This window comes from Vigna angularis, chromosome 4, assembly GCF_016808095.1.
Source record: "Vigna angularis cultivar LongXiaoDou No.4 chromosome 4, ASM1680809v1, whole genome shotgun sequence".
Lineage (NCBI taxonomy): Eukaryota > Viridiplantae > Streptophyta > Magnoliopsida > Fabales > Fabaceae > Vigna > Vigna angularis.
Window position 1 is genome coordinate 38,086,955 of NC_068973.1, and position 26,676 is coordinate 38,113,630.

The window sequence follows — 26,676 nt, forward strand, 5'->3', positions numbered from 1 at the left end:
GAAGTTGATACAAACTAACTCAAGCTAAAACTTAAAATAGATAAAAAATCAAAATGAGTCAAACGAAGATAGTTATTGAAACAAGTTGATTTAAACCAAATATTAAAATGAATTCACTCAAATTAAAAACCAAAACATATTATTTCAAATTATAAGAGCAACTTGCGGCACCAAACTATTTTTATAAGTTATAAATATATTTAAATTTACATTTTACATGTAAAACAAGTTCAATGGTGTTTTCATTACTCGTTATATTTCACAATGCATTAAAAACACTCGTAAATTTCAGATTTGAGTTACATTTAACTTAATAAAAATATATGTTGCATAAACTTATATTCAAATATTTGTTTTACAATTACATCTTCGAAAACAATTTAAAAATCAGAAGTTTTCAGATATGTTAAAACCACTTTTTTTAAAAAATAATTACTATTATTTAAAAAAATAACGTTACTACATATTCATATTCACTTAAAATCAATTTTATAAAATCAGATTAATTTAAAGTTAACTCCACAAAACCTTATCATCAAAATACAGCCTACTAACAGATGAACACCAATGAGAGATAATATTATTCAATTATAAAAAAGTTGAAGTTTAAAATTTAAGATTCCCACCAAATTGAACCTAAAAATTTGTAAAAAGAAGAAAAAGTAATTAATTTGTGGAGTAAATTATGCAGTGTTGGAAGTCACCCCCAAAGGTTGAAATTTGGCTTTCAACTTTAAGCAGGCAATGAAAGAGAGTGAAGGCAGCATTTTATTATAGTTTATTTGAGTTGTTTCTGGTTTTGTCTTTGGATTCCTGTGAATCGATGCTTCACTGTTCTCCAAAAAACAGAGGATGGAAATTACTGCTTATCGGATTTCCAAATCCCTGCTAATGCCATAAAAAAAAAGTAGAAGCCTGGTTTTACATTTTCTCTGATTTTCAACTGCTACTACTTTATTTGTCCAACGTCTGCACAATCCAGTCGAGTGGTCCTCATCACTAAACAACAAAGACAAAACATAAAAATCCAAACTCCCTTTAAAACGATATTAATATATGAAAATCCAAGTAATAAGAAAATTGCTACATGACTCAAAAATCTCTTTATCTTTAGGTTTTAAGTTCACACCTATATCAAAGTTTTATTAAATTGAATTTACGTTTTATAGGTCTTATTTGTCCTTATATTAAATTTATTCTCTAAATAGTCATTTATAGTATCAAAGGTGATAGTTACTGTTTATGACCAACTTATTTAAGTAGATTATAGTTTTTCTATTGAAATCTTTTCTAATGTAAGATTCAACTCAGATTTTATTGATATTTATTTTTCTGATTATCCTCTTCTTTCTCAAACATTATTAATAATTTTTTTTAAATTTTTATTAATGAAATGTTCAATGAAGTGTCTACATTTATAAGCAAAACAATATGATTATCTCAAAATTAAATGAGATTCTTAGAAAATAATTGGAACATAAAATAAATAAGTAAAAAAAAATTACAATATCTAAATTTAAAGTTTGCACTTTTATATATATTTAAATTAATTTTATTTTTTCTCAACTTATCTTCTTCACTATAATATAATATATATATATATATATATATATATATATATATATATATATATATATATAAAAGACACTAATAGATGATTTATTGATGAATTGATATCAAGGTTAAATAATAAATTTAATAAATAATAAATTTCGTTAGAATAAATTTAAACTTAACCTTATTTTTATTTTAGTCAAGTGAAGTTTAAAAGTTTATCTCTTTAATAAGTTAAAATTTATCTTAATAAAATTTTGACTATGCTTGAATCAATTGTTCCAATTGTTATAGAACTATCTGTTAATATATAATTTTATGTTTAAGATATATATACTATCTTACAGAAAATGTGTTAAGAGTCTCACCTAAACTAAAAACTGAAAACAATTTAAAAAATATATAGATATATATATAACGTCACCTTTTTTGTGAATGAAATTAAACTTAGTACACTTCTAATATCATAGTGATGAGTTTAATAAACGTGACAGGAACGTAAGGTAATTAATCTCCTCTGTAAGGTTGTTTTCTGCTGCACTTAACAGGAAAAAAGTTACGAGAAAAGAAGACGGAGATGAAGGGCCCTTGACATAACAAAGTGTCAGATCTCTTTTGCACTAACTCTTTGTTTCTTTGCAAGAAAGATCCCTCTCGTCTAACATTTCGCGGGATGTCCCACCCTTTTATTTATTTATCTATTCACTTTAATCATTAAATTCTCATTAAAAACTTTAATATTTTTATCTAGATTAATTCATTAGTATTAATCAAGTTTAACTTTTATTTTTTTATAATTATTATTTTTATTTACCAATTTAAAATACTGTTCTATTTGGTGTCTTTAGAAAGTTTTATTCAGTGTAATTTTTATATTTTATATTAAAAAATTCAAAATAAGAAAATAAGAAAATAAAGAAAAAGTAATAAGAGAAATATGCTAAAAGGCTTTTGGTAACACTTTACTTACTTCTCACTTCGTAACCCTTTTCAGGTACTACACTACACACCAAAGGCTTCGTACCTTTTTATGCCTTTATTAACAATCGCGCCTGTAAGTGTATTTTTAAATATTTATAAATTATTTAAATTTTAAAAGTAATAATTAAAAATGATAAAGTTGAAAAATAAAAGATATATAATTATAAATAAAATAATTTTTATTTATTAAAATAAAAATATTATAAATAATGCTGTGTAAATAATATTTTATTATAAGAAATTATTTAATTTTTTAAAAATCATTACTAAAATTAAAAATAATAATTAAAAATATAAAATTAATATATATATATATATATATATATATATATATATATATATATATATATATATATATATATATATATATATATATATATATATATATATATATATATATATAGGTCACAACAAATGTCTCCCAACAAAGTCAGTGGGCCCCACCCACCTCAAACCCTGAACCTCAACGTGACGTGGCGCCCTGTTCCAATGCAACATCAAACGATTCCTTCATCATGCGGGACCAACATTGTCAACCCCCACTTTGTCCGTTCCACGTTTTGAATTTCAAATCTCCCAACGTTACATCCCTTCACGACCCTCTCTCTCTCTCTCCGACATTCTACGCTGTAACTCAGTTACGTTTAACAAAACAAAACAAAACTTTGGCTTTTGTTTGAGCTCATTTGACAGACACCAGCTTACCAGCTTCCTTCAAAGAAGCAAAGCTAAACTCAACACCTGCTTCATCATGGGTGCATCAGGAAAATGGGTGAAGGCTTTAATCGGACTCAAGAAACCAGACAAGGACGAACATGTTAGTCAGTTACTTCCATACACTTCAAAGTGCATGAGTCCATCTAAACTCTACTCTTTTTTCATGACTGGTTTGGCTTATGTGTAGGTGAAAGAGGGTGGTAAGAGCAAGAAGTGGAGGCTATGGAGGAGTTCTTCTGGGGATGTGGGTTCTTGGAAGGCTATCAAAGGAAACCACCACAAAGCAGCTTCTGAAGGGTCTGATTCTCCACCTGTTGTAGCAGCAGATGCTTACACGGCCGCAGTAGCCACTGTGGTTCGAGCACCACCTAAGGATTTCAGACTCGTCAAGCAAGAATGGGCCGCCATAAGAATCCAAACTGCCTTCCGTGCCTTCTTGGTATGGATCTTCATTCTAATCATCTTTACCACTTTTCAATAAGATACTGCATTGACTAATTAGTAGATTTCTGTCTAACTCAAGTTCAAAACCTGCTATGTTTATATAAACTGTTTTGACCATGACATTGGAATATGTGGATCTTTAATGGAATGGGAGAGATTATTTGTTGTTGATAGTTGCGTGGTTATGATTGTAGGCAAGAAGGGCTTTGAGGGCATTGAAAGGAGTGGTGAGGATTCAAGCTCTTGTTCGGGGGAGACAGGTGAGGAAACAAGCTGCGGTGACACTTAGGTGTATGCAGGCCTTGGTTCGGGTTCAGGCCCGTGTAAGAGCTCGTCGTGTGAGAATGTCCATAGAGGGGCAAGCTGTGCAGAACATGCTTAATGAAAGGCGCAGTAAGCTTGAACTTTTGAAGCAAGCTGAGGTATCATAACTCACTCATGCAAGCTCGTGTTTCTGTTTCGTTGATGTGGTGTAGTGTCTAACGGAATGTGCAGGAAGGATGGTGTGACAGCAGAGGAACTGTGGAAGATGTTAAAGCAAAGATTCAGATGAGGCAAGAAGGAGCTTTCAAAAGGGAAAGAGCAATTGCTTACTCTCTTGCTCAAAAGGTAAGTGCAACTGAGTTTCATCGAGTGAGTTTGAAAAAAAAAATGAACATTTTTGTTCCGGTTATAATTGATTTTGAAATAATTATGATGTATTTTTGGATGTTTCTATTGTTGCAGTGAGCTTGTGGTAAAATTTACATAATCTATTTATCTAAATTAAAAGTTACTGAGTTGTTTTGACGCCATATGTATAAATATTTTCTTAAAATCATGATAACCAGTATTTCAACTTGATTCCCTTAACAAGCAATAACAAAGTTGAAACTATGCTGCTTTTTAATGTCCTTTCTTAAAAAGTTGTTTAAAATTGTGTATATGTATTCCAGCAATGCAGATCAACCTCAAGTTATAATTATCGAACTACTGGCTCTGTTTCCTCTCTGAAGAGCCATGAGATTAACAAAGCTAACTGGGGGTGGACTTGGTTGGAGCGTTGGATGGCAGCCAAGCCTTGGGAGAGTAGATTGATGGAGCAATCTCAGGCTGAAGGCTTGTTAGATAAAACCCCACATGCAAAGAAGTTTGAAGAATCCTTTGTGAACTCTAATTCCAAATCATGTTTGGTCAAAGTCAAGAAGAACAACATGACAACAAGGGTTTCTGCTAGGCCTCCCCATTTTGGCCAAGCTACTCGTTCATCCTCAAGTCCAAGTTCTGAGTTTCGATATGATGAGAGTTCTGCATCATCTTCCATTTGTACATCTACAACACCAATGTCTGGGAACACTTGTGACAGGACTGATGACAGTAATGGTAATGCTGTTGCTAGGCCTAATTACATGAACCTGACTCAGTCCACAAAGGCAAAGCTAAAGACAAGTAGTAATCATGTGTATAATAGAGCTCAAAGGCAACAGTCCATGGATGAGTTTCAATTTCTCAAGAGGGCAGCGGTTTTCTCCAATGGAGATTCCAAAAGCACTACAGCTTCTGACCCTTCAATCAACCTTTCTAGGCCACTTCACTTGGACAAGAGCTCGGTGAGGCTACGGTGAAAGGGAAATGGCCCAGTTTACATGGTATGAGAATGTGGTGGAAGCTCAACATCTTTGTGTATTTTATCATTATTTTTTCCAAGAAGTTCAACATCTTGTTGTTCCATGCAATTTAAATTGAGTTAGCTAGGTAGAAGTAGCTTATGTTTGATAATACTTATGAGGGGTCTCCATCTGTACAATTGTTCATTTATGGGTATTGATATTACTCACTGTCCTCTGATTTTTGTTAAAGAATATTTCCCACAAAAGATAATGCCATCCAGAATCTTGTAGGAAGTGTGCCCAGCTGATATTTATTAAAAAACACGGAATTTTGATAAACTTCATAACATGTTTCAGGTATTCTATTACACAAGCTATAGGCTGAAATTCTACGTAAGGTAACATTTGCTAATATTTGGATTTTGGCAGACTTTAACATTTATAAGATAATAAAATCATCTGAACTCTGCAGTGTAGAGTATATGAAAGATCTTATCGGTTTTCTTAGTAACTTTGTGTTCTTTTTATGGCTCTGAGCTTGACCCCATGCTTGAAGTTGAGGACTATCCCATACTGGAGTTCCAAGGGGTTTTCCATATTTGGTGAATGCCGAAACAAGTATTTCCGATATAAATGAATGAGAGAAAGCTTGATCTCTTGTAGGGAAAATTGTTTGCCAATGCATGCTCGAGGACCAATTCCAAATGGTATAAAAGCATAAGGATGCCTTCGTTTCATTTCTTCACAGTTGGGGTCAAACCTCTCTGGTTTGAACTTTTCTGGCTCTGGAAAGTCCTTGGGATCTTTTGCCACAACTCCAAGTGCTAACCACACCCAAGTCCCCTGCTTGTACCAAACCAGATTCAGCAGCGGCACAGATAAAACAGTTAATTTTATGACTGAGATTTGTGAAGAGAATGTATACCAAAACAAACAGTTTATTTGTGTGCATAACAAGACTAACTTTTCATCAAACACTTTTCGGAAAAGAAAAAATTTGAAAAATAAAATGAATATTTTATGAACCTTTGGGAGAAGATAGCCTCCAATCTCCACTTCATTTGATGTTTCTCTAGCAACTAATGGAGATACAGTGTAAAATCTCATTGCCTCTTTGATCACCTATTTGAGGTAAAGCACACAAAGGTATAATATATTAAATATTTGTTGAATTTGAATTAGCAGAAGAGTGCAATAAAAAAATGGTAACAAAAGTTATCAAATTCAAACTTGTATGAGATTTTGTCTGGTTTAACAAACCTGATCAAGATAAGGGAAGTTGTCACGAAGATCTTGAGAAGTCGGAATCTTATCGACAGGACCAAAGGCATCTATCTCATGAAGCAATTTTTTCTCAACTTGAGGATGTCCAGCAACCAAATAGATAACAGAAGACAAGGTAAAGGAGGTGGTTGCCGAACCAGCAAGCAGATGCTCGTAAGTAACTGCGTTGATGTAGTCTGGTGTGAAGACATTCTCTGAAACTGCTTTTGTTTCTCTGGCATTAAGTATGAGTGACAAGAAATCCTTTGAACTTGGGGTCTTATCTTTCATTCTTTTTTCTACAATGTCATCAAGACGGCCACTTAGTTTTTGGTTTGTACGCTCAATCTTCCAGTCCATGGTTCCTGGAATTCTCTTCAGAATCTGCCTAAACGGCTCTTGAAGTATTGGCAAAAGCAGACCCAATATAATGGAGAAGGAACCAGACAAGTCCATCTTGAGTTGTGTAGTGGAGTATATGTGCTGGTTGATGAAATCGGATACTTCATTGTCATTAGCAGGAGTTGCAGGGTCAGTGTCAACACTCTTGATAGAATCACAAACTGAATTGGGTCTAGAAAGACCAAAGTTCACACCAAATGCTGCCTGCCCAATCACATCAGTTGCAAGTCTGAGGGACAAGTTGGAAAAAACAATGTCTTCTTTTTCAGAGTCAAGGTTTTCAGTGGCAGATTCTATGAAAGACTGCATCAGTGGCACTAATCCGGATAAGTGTGATGGTTGGTAGATCGATAGTATAGTGTTTCGCATGGTAGACCATTGTGAGTCCCTGCCCACCAAGTTCCAACACACTTTAGATTTTAGATGCTTCACTATAATTACAACAGTTTCTCAGAAGCACTAAGCTTTTAACCTATGATCATTTCACCTTAATCATTACACAAGAGAAAGAAAATTATATTCAACTCAGTGCACTACTACAGAACCATACTCTAAACAAATGACTTCTACAGTTTTACGCACAACCATTCAAATTTCACGTCACTCACTTGTGTGTAACATGCACAATCTAAATCTCACTTCACAACATCAACATATAAACTTCTGATTAAAATAAATAATTAACCATGACAACCTTAATCTAGCTATTATCGTATAACAAAAGTAAAGTCAAATAAATAAAATTGTTTATATGGAATCAAACACTCTTGTCCTTAATTATTTCTCTTGGTAAGCAATCTCCAAAACAAATTAACAGCCGTTGTTAATGCATGTTACAGTCATTTGTTCCTTCAAATTTTAATTGTCAATTCATGAAATGGTTCAACTTTTGTAGGACGATTTGGTATTCAGTCAAAAAATCTTATGCAGGGTTCAACTATTGATTTAAGGGATCAGGTGAGTTATTATTTGTTCATTGTCTCATTTTATCAATTTATTCAGTTCCGCAATTCTTACAAAATTAAGATTTTCATTGATATAATTTTAGTTTGTGTGACAAATTATATTTGTTTTTAACAGATAAAATAGAAAAGGCAAATTAATATAAGATAAAATAAGCACCATAATACAAAAAAAGAAACTTAAATAATCTACACTTCTATATTTATATATAGAGATGATTTATTTTTTAGTATATAATTTTTTTTGTAATTTTACTACTTAAATAACCGTTATTTTGAATTAAAATAATGACATTTCAATTTTTATTCTTTAAATGATTATTTTTAAATTTAATTATTTTATAAATTAAGGATTCTTTTATAGTTTTATTCTTTTAATAACTAATTTTTGAAATTTAAATCAATATTTATGAAAGAACTATTCAATAATAAAAATTATTTGTTATAATTATTTTTAATACAAATTCTTTTGTAGTTTAATAATTTTTCACTTAAAAGAAATAGACACACATATCCTACCCATGTGTTTCCACTAATAATATTACAAAAAGGTTATAAAAATATTTTGACTTCTTTATATCACATGCCCACAAAGCATTTGACATAATTGTTGGAGTTTGTGTAGATCCACAAAAGTGCATTTTTTTTAATGGTTTTTTAATAAATAAACTTTTCTAATGTTATATAAGCTATTTTTACAGAAATTCCGAGTAAAAAAAACCTAGAAATTCTAAGGGTTCATTATATTGGAAAAAAAAAATAGAACAATGATATTTTTTTCTTTCACCTATTTGATATTATTTTCCATTATATTTACTCTCTTTTTAAAAAAATATATATACACCATTTTACTTGTATAAAACTTGTCAAATGATAATCAAATCATGTAAAATTAATTTGCATTTCTTGATCAAAATAAGAGAAAGTAAGTGAAAAAAAAGAGAGTAATATGTATAAACACAAAGTGCAGGAATAAGATTAGTATTGTTGAAAATGTGAGTGGAAGAAAATTTGCATACCTGCTGAAGAAGAGACCCTTCTGGTGAAGAGGAGAAGCAGATATTGGTGATGGAATACTTCTGTTTGAAATATCTTTGAATTTCTTAATTCCAGCTTCTTTGCACAGCTCTGCATTTGCTATAATTATTAGTGGTTGTCTCCCCATATGGAATCTGCACCAATTAATAACAGGAAAACCATTTACAACAGTAACCCACTCACAAATCATACAATACACAATTTTAAATATCACTTTCAAACTTAATTAGAATTAAGTGCTATTTAATAAGAATGACAAAAATAAATAAAACTTGGAAAATATTACTCACAATAATATACCATACTACACAATATAGTAATTGTTTCTCATTTTATTTTTCTTACTGAATCATTAAATCTAAATAAGTCTAAAGACAAAAATATTGATCAGTATATAAATTAGAAAACTTGTAAATTTATTCTCTTAAAATTTTGGATACAAAAATACATGTAATTCTTTTTCTTAATAAATCATTTCTTTTATAAAAAAACTGTCATTTTCATTCCTATTATCCAGATAATAGTTTAGCTCTTTTGAGTGTGTCAAAGAAGATGGTGAATGTTATATGACAATAATTACTAAATAACTTATAATCACCTGATGATATTCGCTACTATTAATGTTGAATGCCTTAAATATGAATATTTACATTGCTTTGTTTTTTTTTTTTCATAAAAGGAATTAAATTATTTAAGAGTAATTTTAGAAAAGGTGTGTTTCATTTTTTTTAATTTAATTATTATAATTTTTATTTTAAATTATTTTATATTTCTAAACCATATTTCTTCGATAAGCGTACACAAAACCCATCTCATTTTATAACTATAACTAATAAAAATGAATCCAGCGATGGTGTGAACAAATTTTATATGTAATCTAATTTTTTGTAATAGTTATTTTAAAATTTATACCCACAATAAGTTTGTATTAATTGATTGTAAGTCATGAATTCTTGTTGATATTTTATAGACTTTAAAATACAAAGAGGTTAACTTTAATTAAAAAAAGAAGAGTAATTTCAACTAACATAAAAAAAATTGGCATGGCAGAAAGTAATTTATGTGAAAGAGAAAGTGCTTAAAGACATAAAATACAAATAAACAAGACAACAATTCAAGCAAATTTCATTTTAATGTAATGTTAATATAAACAATTTTATTCCCGTTAACATCAACTGATATACTCATTAAAATTTGACCTCTATTCGTTGTTGTAAAAGAGAAAAAAAAATATCAATAACATTTTATATTAACAACAGGACACATAAATTTAGGAAAAAAAACTTTTTTTTTTAGAAGATGGTAGGTTGACTTAGTAAATAATTCTATTCCGAAATGATATTTGCTTAACGGTAGTCACTACAAAAGAATCATACAAAAAGAAGACTAAAACTTTTTCTAGCCCAATAGCAGTAGTAATTTTTTAGGATATATGACTAAATAAACACATAATAGGTGTTTAATAATTGTGGCATGACCTATTAAATCATAAAAAATTATGTGGAAATCCAATCTGTTATGAAATAGACTAGAGTTTAATAGTTACCTTTGACACTATTTAATATGTCAAAATGATCTTTAATATAATATTATTAATTATTAAAAAATTAATTAATTTAAAATACATGTGATTTATAATTACATGTATCACTCTAAAATTGTTTTATATATGTGTGACATACTTTCTTTTTTCAATTGATTCCACAAAACAAGTGTCCTAAACTCTTTTCCTTTCTATCAAATTAATAGCTTTTTTTTTTTACCTTAAAAAGAACAATACAAACATACTCACATTTCCAAAGAAGTTTTAATCGCTTTCATTTTATCTTTCATCCAAGATTTACCTCCATTTTCCTATTGATTATATCTTTATTTTCTATTTTATTTTATACTTTTTTTTCTCTCATATTTCTGCCTCGTTACCTAAAATTAAATAAATTATTACATAACTACTAGATACTCGATCTTGAACAATTGAGAACATTGAATAGTTTCAGTTAATTTTTACATCCCACGATCGAATTTTTTTTTAAACTTTTAAAAGCCAAGTTAGTAAAAAAAAATATTACTGGATAATTTTTTCATAAACTGAAAATATAAGGAAAACGTAAAAAGAGGTTCTTAAGTACTAAGAATAGTTTTTATATAAAAGTTAAAATCTAAACAAATCTTTCAATTTCTATAGATATTGTTCATTATCATAATAGCGTCAACAAATTTTCCTACATCATAAAAGTTTTCCATTAAAAATAATAGTAAAAACTATCAATGGTGTCACACAGAAATTGTGGAAGAGCATCTTTCAAACGAATAATAATTCATTCATTTCATTTTGTGATGAATTGGAGTGGGAAAAGGAGACACTAATGAAAAAAAAGACAAAGTTATAATATGAAACGAGAAATAAAAAATAAAAACTTGATGCGTATAATGAATACCAGATTTAATTCCCCATTGGACACTGTTTATTTAATCCAAAACACTGACTATATGAAATAACATCTAGAAAGAGTGAGAAAAAAAAAGGCTTTTATGCGTCAGAATAGGATAGGTGTTGATTAAAAAAATGAGTATTAATATATGATTTCTGAAAAGTAAATGATAATAATAATAATAAAAAAAAAGTATAATAAAGAATTAATATTTGGTATTATTGGTGGCTGGAGTTGAGAAAGCCACCAAAGCATACCACGCTTGCACTGGGCCCTTTCTCAGTTTTGTGTATGGAAGCAAGCGACCATCTGAATAAACCAGACCACGTAGGACAATTGGATCATACAATAATCACTTTTTTTAAAATTTATATCTACTTCTGGGGCACACACACATCTCAGGTCAAAATCTATCTGCCATCATCGTTCTGTTTACCATCTTCCTCCCAGAGGAGTTTCGGTTCAGACATTACAACCAGAGAAAAACACAAACAAATTTGCTGATATGAAATTTTGACCCTCATCAATACATATAAATGTTGCACTGATCATAATATACATGTAAATAAACTAACCTGTAAATGGGACCGTATTGTTTGGCAAGGACTGAGAAGACATCAGGACCATATTTAGCCAGCAAGGGAAGGTGTCCTACAAGAGGCAAAGAAGGTGGAGCTGGAACCTTCCTTACACCCCAATAAGGTGCATACAGATATACGAACAAGCCTCCTGTTAAAGCCAGCAAGGTAAACATTGTTGAAGCAGAAAGGAGACATGGAAGTGGAAACCACCATGCCAAGTCCATCTTTGTGTTTGATTTAGTCTGGTTGGTTGGAGGTGGCTGAAAGATTGAGGGTTTATATTAAGGAAATGGAGGTACTATAAAGATGGGGTTTTGTCCTAATGTGAATGATGAGATGTGGGAATTAGATACCCTTGTACCCAATCAGTTTCCTTGTTGATTGTTTTGGTAATATAATGAAAGGCTGGTTTTGGTAGGAAAGGAAAAAACAATAGTTTTGGAAAAAGATAGGTACTTAGAAGGGTGGTGCATGGGTTGAGAGTGTGGGGGTAAAAGTGCAAGTTCACCTGAATCTGGACACACACTCCTTTATCCACTATGCATCCTGTACCCGTCATGAAAATGATCGAACCCAGGTGAGACCTAGTCTTTTGTCACCAGATTGCTCGATAACATATATTTTATCCTTAGATCATTATCATCTATCTTTATGTTTATGCTCTTTCAATACTTTATCTGTAACACTTACCATTATCTCTCGTCATCCATCCTATTAATAATAAGATAATGATATTTGATCACATTTTAATATCATTTACATCTCATTACGTGATTTTGGTTTAAAATTATTTTATAATCAATAATAATAATTATAAACATCAATAAACTAATAAACATATAAATGATATTAAAATATTATAAAAAAAATGTTATTAAAAGTATTAATATCCTTAAAATAATAATAATAACATATTCAAAAATTATATTTTCTCTAAGCCACTGTGTTAACACCATGTTCAAACCTGTTTTTTTTCAATACTTTCACACAGAATAATTTTATACATTCATTTAATATTATTCTTCACTACACTTAAGTCTCTTTTTTTCTTTCTTTACAAATATACAAATTCATCTTTTATGCCTATCATTAATGTCAAATGACTTTTTTTGTCAAATAATCTTTTTCCAATTTATAAAAAAATATATATTTTGAGTCTCTCTAAAAAAAATACACTCATCTTACAATCCAAATTTAATAATTTAATAATATAAATTATAATTTTAAATTAAAAAATAAAATAAATTTAATTAAAATGTTTTTGTTTTAAGTTGTTAATAGGTATTTTTCGTTTTATGGATCTCAATATATTATTACTCTATAAAAATAATTGCTTGTTTTATTAAAAGTTTTGTTAAATCACGATTTTTTTTTTGGAAATTTCTGCACCCAAACTAATTATAGAATATTCTTAAATAATAAAATAATTTCAAATACTTTTAAACTTTGGAAATTGGACAAATGAATTACCAAGAATTATAATTCACACATTCTTAAAACAAAAAGAATGTTGCTGTTATATATTGGCTAATGCGAAAACACACTTCACAGTTAAGTTTTGGAACTTTCATAAAATAAAAGTAAGCAAAATTAATCTCTTTACTGTGTAAAAGTGAATTATTATTTCGTTGTATGGGTGATGATTTGTTGAGACTACTATTTTTTAACATTTGCTCTTTCTACAACCGTATAAATTAATATTTTATATATTAAAATATAACATTTTATTAAGAAAGATAGTTGTATAATAATAAATATATTTAATAAATAGTTTAGTCTAAGATATTATTTTCCTAATTAAGAGAGTGTAAATGCATTTGGTGATATGAGTAGTCAAATCAATTCCTTTAAGTTATCTTCAACTGTATAGTCTCATACCTACACAGTCTCCAGATCCCTCTCATTCCGGTGTATGTTCGATTCGTCCATGTACCCCTTCCACTCGAAGCTGCCAGGAGCCGCTCCTTCTCTGTGCCCCCTGCACCATACCTCTTGCATCGGCGTCACTCCCCGCCCTCGTCAGTGTCCGAATGTCACAGTAAGTACAATGTAGTATATTATTGCAAGGACGATGAACATAATTGTATGATATTAAGTGTAAGTCTTACAAATTTATACCTTTAATAATTTTATTAAATGAATTTAAATCACAATCTAATGAAAAAATTTAATTATATTTTAAATACCATACAATTCATATCATTAAATAAAGTAAAAAAGTTAGCAAAATCGGTGAATATTATGTACCGATAATATGACTGTAAAAAATACAATAACAATAATTAATTTCCAAATTATATATACAATTGTCAATATGAAAATTTGTGCTGACATTTAATTACGAATTCTCTTACAGTTTAAAACTATTAACTTCCTCGTTAGTTAAATTATTGTGGAACTTAATTTGTTGTACTTAAAGAGCTTTTTAATTGAATTCATATAAAAAAAGTAAGGGTATACTATATTTTATGAAATCTTTTGCAATTTTATAGCTGAATTGATATAGTTAATCAGTTATATAAAGTTTTACAAGACAATTGTAGTGTGAATAGATTGCACGTGTACGTGTGTATAATGCTGTCATTTGCTAAGGAACATAACTAAGTACTATTATATGCGATTTATCTTATTTTATTCGACATGGATTTGAGTAGTTTTCTTACAATAATTCTTGTTCAAATAAAATTTTTTAAGTAAAATTTATTTAAGTTTATATTTTAGAACGTAATTTTATTATTTACATTTATATTTTTAAAGATAATTTATTTGAGCTTATACTTTAAAAATAATTTCATATAATTTTATTTATTAAAAAATAATATTCTCAAAAAAAAAATATCCTTCACGCACACGCTATAAAAATATAAACAGATATTTTATTAGGATACAGACAAAAATTTCACTTCAGATAAAATAATATATCAACATGAATTTATATATTCATAAAATATCTTCATTAATAAAAACAAAATTTATAAGGACATAATAAATAATTACTAGTTATCTCTGTTCTAATCTATTGTTTTTTCTAATTTATTCAATAATTTCATGAGATTCTGCAAATATTTTGGACGAAAAGGATCTATTATTGAGAGAATATGTTGTTTCACGGGGCTTCTATTCCTTGGAGTCTGAAATTCAACTTTTGAAGTGGGTATCGGATTCAAGATTCTTGGTAGAATGCCAATGAAAATCAAGATATATTCTGTTAACAATGGCTACCGTAACTCATAAATTTGCACCATTTATACATATAGTATGTTATTTTCTTTGCATTTCTAACTCAATACTTCTTTACATTATCTATTTGGTCGATAAAAAGAGAATATAAGATAAAGTTATCTTCATTAAGAGGAAGGGAGAGGTGAAGAAGTCAATACCATAAAAGGAAGGTTCATTTAGCTTAAAAGAGGAAAACATAAATATAGGATAATGTTTTCTTTTTTTGGTGAAATTTGTAAGGATAGAATAATTTAGTTTAAGTGTTATAAACAGTTCAAACCAAACGACATATAGTATAAGAGTATAATTTTTTTATATTTTGTGAACCTATTATATTTAAATATTGTTATAATGTGATAAATAGGAAAATAGAATTTTTTAGTATTTATTTTTATGTTAGAATATTGATTTTTGAATGATAAACTTGATATGTGAGGGATTCATTATGTGATTGATTGTGTACAGATGAGATTTCGAATTTGAAATGCATGATGCAAACATTGTATGATAAGGGATGCAATGTGATTTGAGTTTGAATATATATGAATAACAATATATGTTTATATATATATATATATATATATATATATATATATATATATATATATATATATATATATATATATTATGTTTTAATTTAAATGTAAATATTTGAGAGGAGATAATTAATTAAATATTGATCCTTCTTATACAATAATTTTCTTATTAATTTACATTAAAACCAACCCTTTTCTAATCATTTTGAAGAGAGCAGTAGTATTTGAGAAGAAAAAATATTCACTTCAACACTATGAGTGGCACAGCTTCCTTGGTATTTCTAAAATAATTTTTTGAGATCCGTCCCGTTAATCATCAATATATATTTTTATTTTGATTCAGAACACTAGTATATTAGTATATTATTAAAGTGAGTAGTTATATATATAATTTTTGTTTTGAAAATCTTAAGCAAAAGTTTATACGTCGAAAAAAAGTACGAGATTCTAATTTTTTGAAATTACTTCAATTAATGAAGCAAATCTGATAAATGGGAAATTATGTTGTAAAAACATTTCTGGCATAATATATAGTACGTAAATACCAAATTTCTTTGCTGTTTTTCATCAATAAATAGCTTTGGTGCTCCATAAATGCTATTTAACTTTATATTTGTTGGTAGAAAACATGATAGAGACGGTATTTGAAATGTGCATCAATAGAGTGAATACTATTTAACTTTATTTCTTCTGCTTATAACATGAACATGATAGAAACCACATTGGAATTTGGATTACAATATACATCAGAAATGTGTTTAAATTTTGTATTATAATATCACACAATTGTAACTTAAAAATTTATTTTACAAAATACGCTAAATATGTGAAATCTTCTACTAATTAATAAGTTTACATTTAACTTTTTTATTCCTAATTTATTATTACTTAAAAATTCAAATATACCCTATATCCCTAGCATAAACTACTCATAAAGGATAAGTTCGAAATATTCATACTTGTGTAAGATCGCATAATTAATTTAAATTGGATATCGTTGTCAGATTTATAGTACTAGTCAATACCATGTTCATATAGCTGCAAATATTCAAAGATATGATGAATGCAAAAATAGTAAATATTATATTCATGAATACTGATACCAAATAATAACTTATCATGTAAAGGATATCTTGAAAATTACATTGATAACATATAACTATTAAACCAATAATATAATATAATTATTTTGCAAAACATGCGCATCTCTTTATATCATAACCAACATTTTTTTCTCAAAAGGCAAATAAATATGTTTATTGAACATGAATATAAATATGGGTAGTATTTGATTTTTTTTAATTAATATTAAAATGAAATAGATATTTATATATATGTTTAATCTCTGTTTTTCTTTGGAATAAGTATAAGATAAAAAAAAACTTATTCCGACTCTAGTCAGATATTATGTTTATTGAAAACTATAAATTTATTATTTTAAAGTTTTGAAATAGAAATTATATTCAATTATCTTATACGGTGAATTTTTTGAGGTGGGGGAAAGGGTGGAATAATGAATAATCTTGCTTTGAGCTTTGTGGGATGGGGGCCAAATTTGCTTCTCTTTTGTTTCACCACATCTTTATACACTCAATACTAGTTTTTGGTACCAACCCACCACCGCCATGATGCGATTGCAATTTGGTGGGAAAACACCAAATTAAAGAATAAAAAGTCTAACATGCTCCACGAGAGTTAATAGATAAGTATTATTTTAAAAAAATATATATTATTGAAAGTGGGTTAAATCTAATTTATTATTACAAAATAATTTGTAAAGTAAGAAATATTGTTTCTTATATATTCTAAATTGATATTATATTCAGTATACAATATCTCTCAAAGGTATAAAAACTAGTTAATAAAATAAAATTTATATACATTTATATACTATAAATTAGTCTTATTTATAGTCAATGTAATACTTTAAAGACATATTCTTACTATATAATCTTGTTACATAGTTAACAAGTTAATAATTTTCATATCTTCTAATAGATATGAAGAAGAAATATATATAAAATGTTTGATTTATCTATGTTTTATTGTATACTGAGAAATTTATTCACACTCACTTTTGTTAACTAAGAAAGAAAAACTTCATATTTAATGTATTTTAGTGTTTAAAATTATTCACACACTTTCATTAGTTTTTTCATAATTGATATATTATATGGCAGATGTTAAATAAAGGTTTGGCTTCAAATAAAAGAAATACCAGAAAAAGGAAAGTAGAAGAGGATGATGAGTTATAATATTATCACATTCTTAGTGTGATTTATAATTTACACTATTCTTTTATCACAATTATAATAATAACTACTAATAGATTACCAAATAAGTCAAATCCTAATAAATCCTGAAATTAAACCCAAGCATGTTTTTTTTTCTTCTATATATCACTTTCAATTCCATTCTTCCTCCACACTTGGGAGAAAGGTTTTCAATTTTTGAAGCTATATGTAATTAATTCAACTATCTTCTTAGTCATGTGGAATTAATACAATTTCTTTTTAAGTTTATAATTTAGTTGAGGAGAAGCCCACAAACTCGATTTGGACCTCCAAGTTATTTTTAAGTGATTCACCTTATCGAACAAATTTTATAGAATTGAATTATATCTATCTTGGCTAAATCTATCTTTGCTAAATTTGTTAGATATATTATTAAATATCTCACTTATATGCATATAACTAAATTATAACACAAATAAATATAAACCGTATCTAATTAAACTAGTTTTATGAAATTTATCATGCCTTAAACCTCACTTTCTAACGCTGTTAGTTTGCTTTGAATATGACTCTATAACCAATGCACATGGACTTCAGACCAAAGAGTTCCGAATTTCGCCTTACAAATAATCTCTTACAAAATATCAATATTGAGTTTGTGTACTGTTAGCACAAATTACAAAATCATTCAATAAGAAACCAACAATTTATTGCTTTAGTTTTAACGTCTATGTAGCCATTTGTGTACTACTGATTAACCATGTATGTCAAATAAATACTAAGAAATATCCAAATATAATGTCCCATAATTTTAATGTACCTAATATATATATATATGTGTGTGTGTGTGTGTAATATATGCATGTATTTATAGTTTACATGAATATAAATAGTTAGCCTTAGCCAACTTTGCAAAAGTTGTACATTGTGAAACTATTACACTCAAAAGCTGATTTAATTTTGTGTTATAATACTAAGAAGAATCATATAATAATATTATTGATATTATCTTATAACAGTCATTTTTAACATTAATAATGCATTATTCTTAATACAAAAAATATTGTTATAATCACGATTGTTTCAATTATAATTTCTATTATTATGAAATGAAAATAGTATTTTTTATATTAGTTGATAAAATCGAAGTCGAACTTCTTACTGTTTAATAAATCTAATAACAAAAAAACTAATATAATGTTTTAAATGAGCAAGGAACAATAACGAGTTTATTTGCTATCCTGACTAAATGAGTGATTTAGTGTATTTGGTATGATTTGAAAAGCAACATAAAAATATAGAATAAAATAAAAGATGAAACAGGAAGAAAGGTTATTTCCTTTATTCAGCGTGTACTGATGGAGAAGGTGAGCTATAGCTGATGAGTAAAGGAATTGTTAATCATATTCTTCTTTGGAATCCGTCAATGATCTTACTTCACAGTCTCTCCACACTGAAAATTTGACAATTCAACAAATTACCGTTAGATTATGACTACATCTTTTCCCAATCAATAGGCCCCTTCGACATCTGTTTTAACCTACCTGCAAAAGAAAACGTCCAATGTAGTTATCCAAAGGGGGCACCAACATAGTAAAAACAGTATCATCATTACTGGTACAAGAAATACTCAGCTATTCACAAAACACATGTCTGTTTACAAAGGATACAGCAGACAAAGAGCAATATCTCAGGACCTCTTCTGCAGCAACCACCTTCCCTGCTGCAATCATTCATATGCTACATCAATTACAATCACATAAATTATCAAGCCACAAATATTAACAAATCAATGAAGCCTCATGAAATTATACCACAATGGTTCTAGGGGGGATAGTTTATCTGAACTCCTAGATGATAAAAATTGTCATAGTCAACTAGGGTTTGGACGCAAGATAACCCATATGATCCACAAGGTTCTGCAAATCCTCACTCCACTCATCAGGATCAGCAACCAAATCCTCCACAGGAACATCAACTTGTGAAAAATCACCAATCACAACTTCCTCCTCATGGTTCGCAGCAACCAAGTCTTGGTTCAGTAAATCCTCCCAGATTGCATCACTTACCACCCCCAAATCACTACCACCACCAGTTGTAGGAACTGAACCTAAAATCGGGTCTTCTAATTCAGAGCTCGATTCTAATGGATCATCATCACAAACAGCTGAGAGAAGAGACTCCATGTGCGACTCAATATTAGTGGATTCTTCTTCAACAGGCAATGCCGCATCAATCACAGGATCTTGCTGCAAATTCTCCACGCTTGGGGAAGCAGTTAATCTCCTTTTTCTTCTACCACCTTGCAACTCTTTCTTCTGAGCGTTCCTGTGAAGGAACTGCTGAATAAAAGTCTGATTGTCGAGTGCCTTAGCTAGAAAAGTCATCATCTGCTGATGTTTCTTCTCGCTGACTTGCAATCTGCTCTCCATGGACAACAATTGCTCCCTTGAATTGTGCTGTTGTTGCCTCAACTTCACAATTTCAGCCATCAAAACTGTCCTGTCTCTCCTCAACCTCTCAATCTCACCTTCCAATCCAAACTCCCCCAATTCAACGCAAGCTCCACTTCCTCCCTCGTGTGACTGCATCTGTGTTACGTGCCTCCTTCTCTTGATCGTCTTCAACAAGTGCCTCTGTCCCGCCAGAAAACCTTCGTTCGCAAATTCCCATTTGTCAGGATCAACTTTTCTAAAACCCTGCACCCACCAGCAGCCCCGTCCATTTCCCAAGTTAGGATTCACATTCAATTAATAGAACCGCCAGAGAAAAAAAAAATGCTTCAAAGATACCCTCAAACACACTCGTCCAGAACACTCTAAATTGTTGATTAAAATTGCAAACTTTAGAAGTATATATGCACTTAACTAGGTTAAGCAGTTGAGTAGAAGATGAGAAGAAAAAAAATGCTTACATAGGTGTTGAGTTGTCGGACGAAGCTGGAGAAATTGTTGTGTTTGAAGTAACGAGGCAAGATGGTGGTGGAGAACTTGTGAGAGTCCCAAACGACGAAACTGTTGCGTGCTCTGCTCCAGGAGACGATGTCGTTGGTGGAAGGGTCTTCGACCACGTCGAAGGTTTTGGTGAGAAACGGAGGTGGACCCACATCGTGCAACCCTTCCCTTGGTTGCGGGAAGAGGTTGGAAGTCGAGGATGAAGGTGAAGAAGGAGCAGCAGCTGCAAATGCGAATGTTTCTTCCTCTTTCACTGTACCTCCCTTCATTTTCTTTTATTGGAAACTGTATCTCTCTGCTATAAGTATATGTGAGAAAGAGTTTGGTAGATTACTATGTGTGAATTAAGCAAGGGTTTACTTGGGGCTTAGGAAATAAGGAATTTAAGGGATGAGAGAAGGAAGGTTCTAGAGAGAGAGAGGGACACTGAAAGAGATTTTTTAAGAGTGTGAGAAGCTTCTGCCATCTGTCAATTTCCTGTGCCAAAGATATTTTGTAAAACTTCTGGAAACTTCTCGACTTATCGGCTGCTTCCACCCTAAATATATTTTCAACATGGAACCGACGCGTGTTAATCACAACTGCAGAGAATCACTATCACAAACCACTGTTTTGCTTTGCATGGAAAAACCGAAGAAAAGAAAATATTGATTAGAGGCGGAGAGAAAAAAAAAGATAAAATAAATTTATTTATTTATTATTAGTATAATTTAGATAAAAGTACAGCTTACGTCTTACGTTTATTTTTTAAATAATATTTTTTAGAAAAATATAATTAACTAAAACAAGAATAACCCAAACTTACAAGTAACACATCATTCAATCAAACATATAATTAATTTGTACAGGAGAAAGTTATCAATTTACACAGGAAAAAACCAACGCATTGAAAACCTTGGGAAAACTATTTTCACAGGAAAAAATTGATGAAAAAGGATAATTACAGTGATTATTTTATCTCATTTAGATTTTTGTTCATTTAAATACATTTGGAAAAAATGATTGAATAGATTTAAAAGGAGTTAAAGGTAAATTTTTTTGTTGCTCATTTGAATGAATTTGAAGGTAAGTAGGAGTGAATTTAGAAGTAAATTTTGTAAAAATTAATGTAAGATTTGATTAATGTGATATATTAAAAAAATTTACTCCAAAATTTACTCTGAAATTTACTCTCACTTACCTTCAAATCCACTCAAATAAATAACAAAAAGTTTTATCTTTAAATTCTCTCAAATTCATTCCATCAGTCTCTTTTGTAAATTCATTAGTTAACAAAGTGTTAGTCAAATTTAGAGAGAAATTTCATGACACCACCCATATTTCAATATTCATATTCAACTTCTGGTGTTTAAAATGAATTGATAATAATATTAAGCTTTTCATAAAAAAAGAAAAAATAAACTGTCTTTAGAGAACTAGACTGATTTAACATTGGTCACTATATCAAAAAGAATTTTTGTACAGTTAAAATCAAATAAAACAAAATTTTTATAGTTATAATAATAACAATAATAATAATAATAATAATAATAATAATATTTTAATATTTCTATCATCATAAAAAAAATATTTTATCTCTCAAATATACGGGAGTTGAAAGCAGAGGGTGGGTGAAGAAACAGTTGCATTTGAAGAATTACTATTAGGCCCATATCAAACTAAACCAGCACAGTAATAGGCCTGGCCTTACTTGAACGAGCTAGGGATTTTAATATCATCACTGGGCTTGACCCGTTATCTATGTTAATATTTGTTCTTTGAAGGTTACTTCATACACTATCTACATTTCTTCGTACAGCATTTTTAAAAAATTCTAAAACTATTATTTATATTTCAAAAAGTCATTTCTTTTCTTTAAAAAATTTTAAAATTTATTAAAAAAAAAATTTCAACAAATTTTAGAATTCATTGAAAGATTTTTTAAATCTTTAATAAAATTTGAAATACGTTGAAATTTTAGAAAAAATTTCGAAATTTATTGAAAAATTCAACAGATTTTAAAATTCGTTAAAAAGAGTTTAAAAATTAATTTCAAAATTTGTTTAAAATCTTTTTGAAAATTTTACTAAATTTCAGAATTTGTTAAAGAATGATACTTTTGGAATTGAGGTGCACAGAGAAAGGTGGAGAGGTGAGGGAGTATCCCTCTTGTTCTTCAATTATTTTCCTTTCACTTTCAAACAAAATGATAGTGTCAAAACTTCCAACATAGAATCATCCGATAGGTGGCAGAACAATAACATACTACTCTCATTTTCCAAACAACTTTGGAGAAATGGATATGTGAAAAAATTTCCAGAGAAAATTCTTCATTGCTAGAAGACATGGTATATGGGGAAATAGGTTTGGTTTGTAAGGTTATTGGATATCAGCAATATTCAGAGTCTCCAAAATTAATTGGACTCAATCCGCATTTGATCTTCTAAACTGTATGTCAACACACCTAGATTTGGTAGGAACGAAGGAAAACAACCAGTCCAGAGAAAATGTCAAAACCAAGGTTGTATGGAGGAAGAAATCAAATAATCAGACATACGCATAGGTAGTAAAAGCAACAACTCCAAACATGACCACATCGGAGGGTTGGAAAGGTGTGCAACTATAGAAGTGGAATAATATTTAAGTAAGGAAAGATAAACATATTGAAAATTTTCTATATGGCATGCATGTATGAACATGAATAAAATATAAATTATTCAATATAACATTCTCATAATGGTATCAATGTCCAGTTCAATACAAAAAGTCGTCAATTAAGTTTATTATTTTTCAAAAAATTAATCTAAGATATTTATATAATCTATAAATAACAGATAAGTGTTATCCAACTGTGTGTTTGCGTCAAATTCAATTTTTTTCAACTTTAATTCTTAAGATAGACACCTCAACTTTAATATTTAGTTTTATATATTTCTCTTAAATTATTTGATACCGATTTTAAAACCATGGTTTTAGTTCAAAATTACTGCAAATTTAAAATATTTTAAAATGTAAACATTATTATTTACGGACAGTAAATTTCATTTAACATAATAAGTAACATGATAAGATAAAAATATTAAGTTGTATACTTTACTTTAATACATCTTTAGCAAATCAAAAATAAATTCTAATTTTGCTAATACTTTTTATGAAAATGTTTAATTCACACTTTTTTATTAAAATAAAAAACAAAATATTTTAAATAAAACTTTCCTTTTAAAATACTTATATTTTTATATTTGTCAGATAAAATGTTAAAAGTTAATATTTAAATTTAAAAATTAACGTGACATTGGCAGCGTTCTGGACCAAAGCAGTTGATGTTTTATGAGAAATAATTCATCGTATAACAATAGTAGAGAAATGGACAAAGTGAGATAATGAAGTCATCTTAGGTAAACCAATCAAACGACACCGTACACTCTCATCATATTGCGTCACCCATGTGCCAAGCTAAGCATTTGATTACCTCACCCACATGCACCCTCAATTCTTTATGACATTTTTAAAAAAAAATCACCTGTAAAAAAATACGTAAACGAAATTTCGTATTTTATGAAAATTAATAACTCAAACACGTTTCTTAAATATCTATTGAACGGCGCCGACAGGCTTTTAATGACAAAGCATTGGATCAATGCAAATGCATATAATAATGTTTTAAGAAAGTGTAATACAATACCATTTATTAATAAAATATTTATTTTACATTTTCCATCTTTATACATAATATATACCCAGATATCAAATAATTAAATATTAAGTAAAATGCACAAAAAACAATAATGTAATTAATATTAATTTAAATCTTTAAAATGACAGTTAAATAAAAAATCTTTATACGACTTTAAAATAAATGAAACCATAATATTTATCTTTATTAGAGATTGGACAATAATCCTAAAAACCAATAATTTACGAAAGAAGAAGCAACAATTATAACTATGACTAATTTCATTCAGTTATGCTAAATTACCAATATAAGCAAATCGAATTTAGAAATTATAATAATTTTAACAATTAACGTTTTAATTTGAGTAAATTATCTAGAGGTTCATTCTATTATTCAGTCGTAAATTGATTAAGATGAAAAGTTAGTTCATTTTCACAAAATAATAAATAATGATTTAATCAAGTTTGACTACAAAGTTAGTTATATGGTTATTAATAAATAATACATCCGTGCACGTGTTTTCTGGTCAAACTAATTTATTAAATTTTAACTTATACATAAATGAAGTTGATTTTAATTTATTAGAAACTAAATATATTCTAAAAATTCTTACAATTATAACATTTACATATTACAAAAAAAAAAAATTTTGTTTGAAGATCTGTGATTTCTCATGTACACACAGCAAGTTTGAGTGTTTGTGACTCTTTGCTTGCGGAAGGAAACAACAAAATTCACACTTGTATCTTTTTTTTTCGTCCACTTTCGAATTTTGTTTAAAAAATTTCCACTAAAGTCACTTCCTGTCTGTGTTGCTTCCATCTTTCATTTTGTTTAGTTTTGATTTGTTGGCAAAGTAACATTTGAAAAACAAAATCAATGAGAAACTGAACCTAATACGATTGTCTTTAGGGTTTATATATATGTTATTAGGAGCATACGTAGGTGAAGTTTAAGTGGTGATGTATTAATAATGCGTATTATATATAGTTAGTAAAATTGGGTCATTGGATGCAATAATAGGAAGGAATCAAACTTTGGTTAATGCTCACAACCATCACACGTGACTTTCACTTTATGGAACATATGCTAAATAATGAAGTTAGATCCATAAGATTTCTTTATTCCATAAATTTAGAGATTGAGATATAGGGAGTCACAACATAATTAAAATGAAAGAGTATTTAACATTATGTGTGTTGATATTTAGAACTTATAAAATCAACCACTAATCAAAATTCCTTCCATTCAACCTATCAATTGTCAAATCTATTAAAGTTCATAGCAATGCATTCATTCCATGGTACTTGTATAATTTTCAAATTATTACTATTATTATTATTTAAAAAAAAAAGTTTTCAAAACATGTTTCATTATTTTGTTTATTTGATTTGTTTGTTTCCGTTTTAAGTGTAAAAAAAATGAAAAAGAATTGTATTGTTCTCACATTTAGAAAATAAAAGATAATGAGTTAGAAAAAAAGATATGGTCACACAAAACAAAATATCAAAATGTGTTTAATTACTTTTATATTTGAAAAAGTTTGATTACACGCCTAATTTATTTTAAACTCAAACATTGTTATATTTTAATCTTTACCTTTTGTTTTTAAAGTTTTTACCTAAAACTTTGACATACTTAGCTAAAACTATTGTAACTCTTATTATATGGGAGCTTTTTTTATACGTAGAATATGATAGATTAAAATAATGATCAAGTTTACTTTAAATACGAGAAAGAAGTCATCTTGTTCCAATTCTAAAGTATCATTAACCATGAATGTATTTTTAGTAGAAAACAAGTTTACTTTGAATACGAGAAAAAAAGTCTTCTTATTCTAATTCTATGTCAAGTGATACCATTAGGATCAACTATTATATCTAAGATAGTGCTGATTTTAGAGTTTTGAATTCTGTCGAAGTTTTGTTCTATTTCTTAATATATGTGAGACTATTAGATGTATTCAAACATTTTTCATCTAAATTAAAATAATATATTATATAGGAACATTATTTTTATTGCATAAAAATTAACCATTCTTTTAAATTTCTTGAAATCAAACTAGTTAAAATTGTATTTTTTTACATTCTTTCATCTCTTACTTTCTATCAA

General features: G+C 28.7%; 3 protein-coding genes across 7 annotated transcripts; 1 reads left to right on the forward strand and 2 right to left on the reverse strand.

Annotated features, from left to right (window-relative positions):
• The first annotated feature begins 2,970 nt into the window (after positions 1-2,970).
• Positions 2,971-5,512, forward strand: LOC108332197 (protein IQ-DOMAIN 6). The gene is made up of 5 exons (XM_017567381.2): positions 2,971-3,352; positions 3,440-3,691; positions 3,891-4,118; positions 4,192-4,305; positions 4,632-5,512. The coding sequence occupies exons 1-5, from the start codon at positions 3,287-3,289 to the stop codon at positions 5,298-5,300; spliced, it is 1,329 nt and encodes a 442-aa protein (XP_017422870.1). The 5' UTR covers positions 2,971-3,286; the 3' UTR covers positions 5,301-5,512.
• Positions 5,513-5,601: 89 nt separating this feature from the next.
• On the reverse strand, positions 5,602-12,494 carry LOC108332196 (cytochrome P450 711A1). Its single transcript, XM_017567380.2, has 5 exons — positions 11,958-12,494; positions 8,932-9,084; positions 6,546-7,338; positions 6,312-6,407; positions 5,602-6,128 (listed from the first exon to the last, which is right to left on the reverse strand). The coding sequence occupies exons 1-5, from the start codon at positions 12,185-12,187 to the stop codon at positions 5,790-5,792; spliced, it is 1,611 nt and encodes a 536-aa protein (XP_017422869.1). The 5' UTR covers positions 12,188-12,494; the 3' UTR covers positions 5,602-5,789.
• Positions 12,495-19,274: 6,780 nt separating this feature from the next.
• On the reverse strand, positions 19,275-21,294 carry LOC108330791 (heat shock factor protein HSF30). Of its 5 annotated transcripts, XR_001832320.2 has the most exons (4): positions 20,870-21,293; positions 19,770-20,654; positions 19,500-19,678; positions 19,275-19,408 (listed from the first exon to the last, which is right to left on the reverse strand). XR_001832320.2 is itself a non-coding variant. In XM_017565342.2 (2 exons), exons 1-2 carry the CDS (start codon positions 21,176-21,178, stop codon positions 19,833-19,835), a joined length of 1,131 nt encoding a protein of 376 aa, XP_017420831.1. In that variant the 5' UTR covers positions 21,179-21,293; the 3' UTR covers positions 19,275-19,832. The 5 variants fall into 5 exon arrangements, 1 of the variants encoding a protein (XP_017420831.1); XR_008248367.1 differs by having other exon boundaries at positions 19,275-19,695; positions 20,870-21,294; XR_001832319.2 differs by having other exon boundaries at positions 19,275-19,675.
• Positions 21,295-26,676: the final 5,382 nt, after the last annotated feature.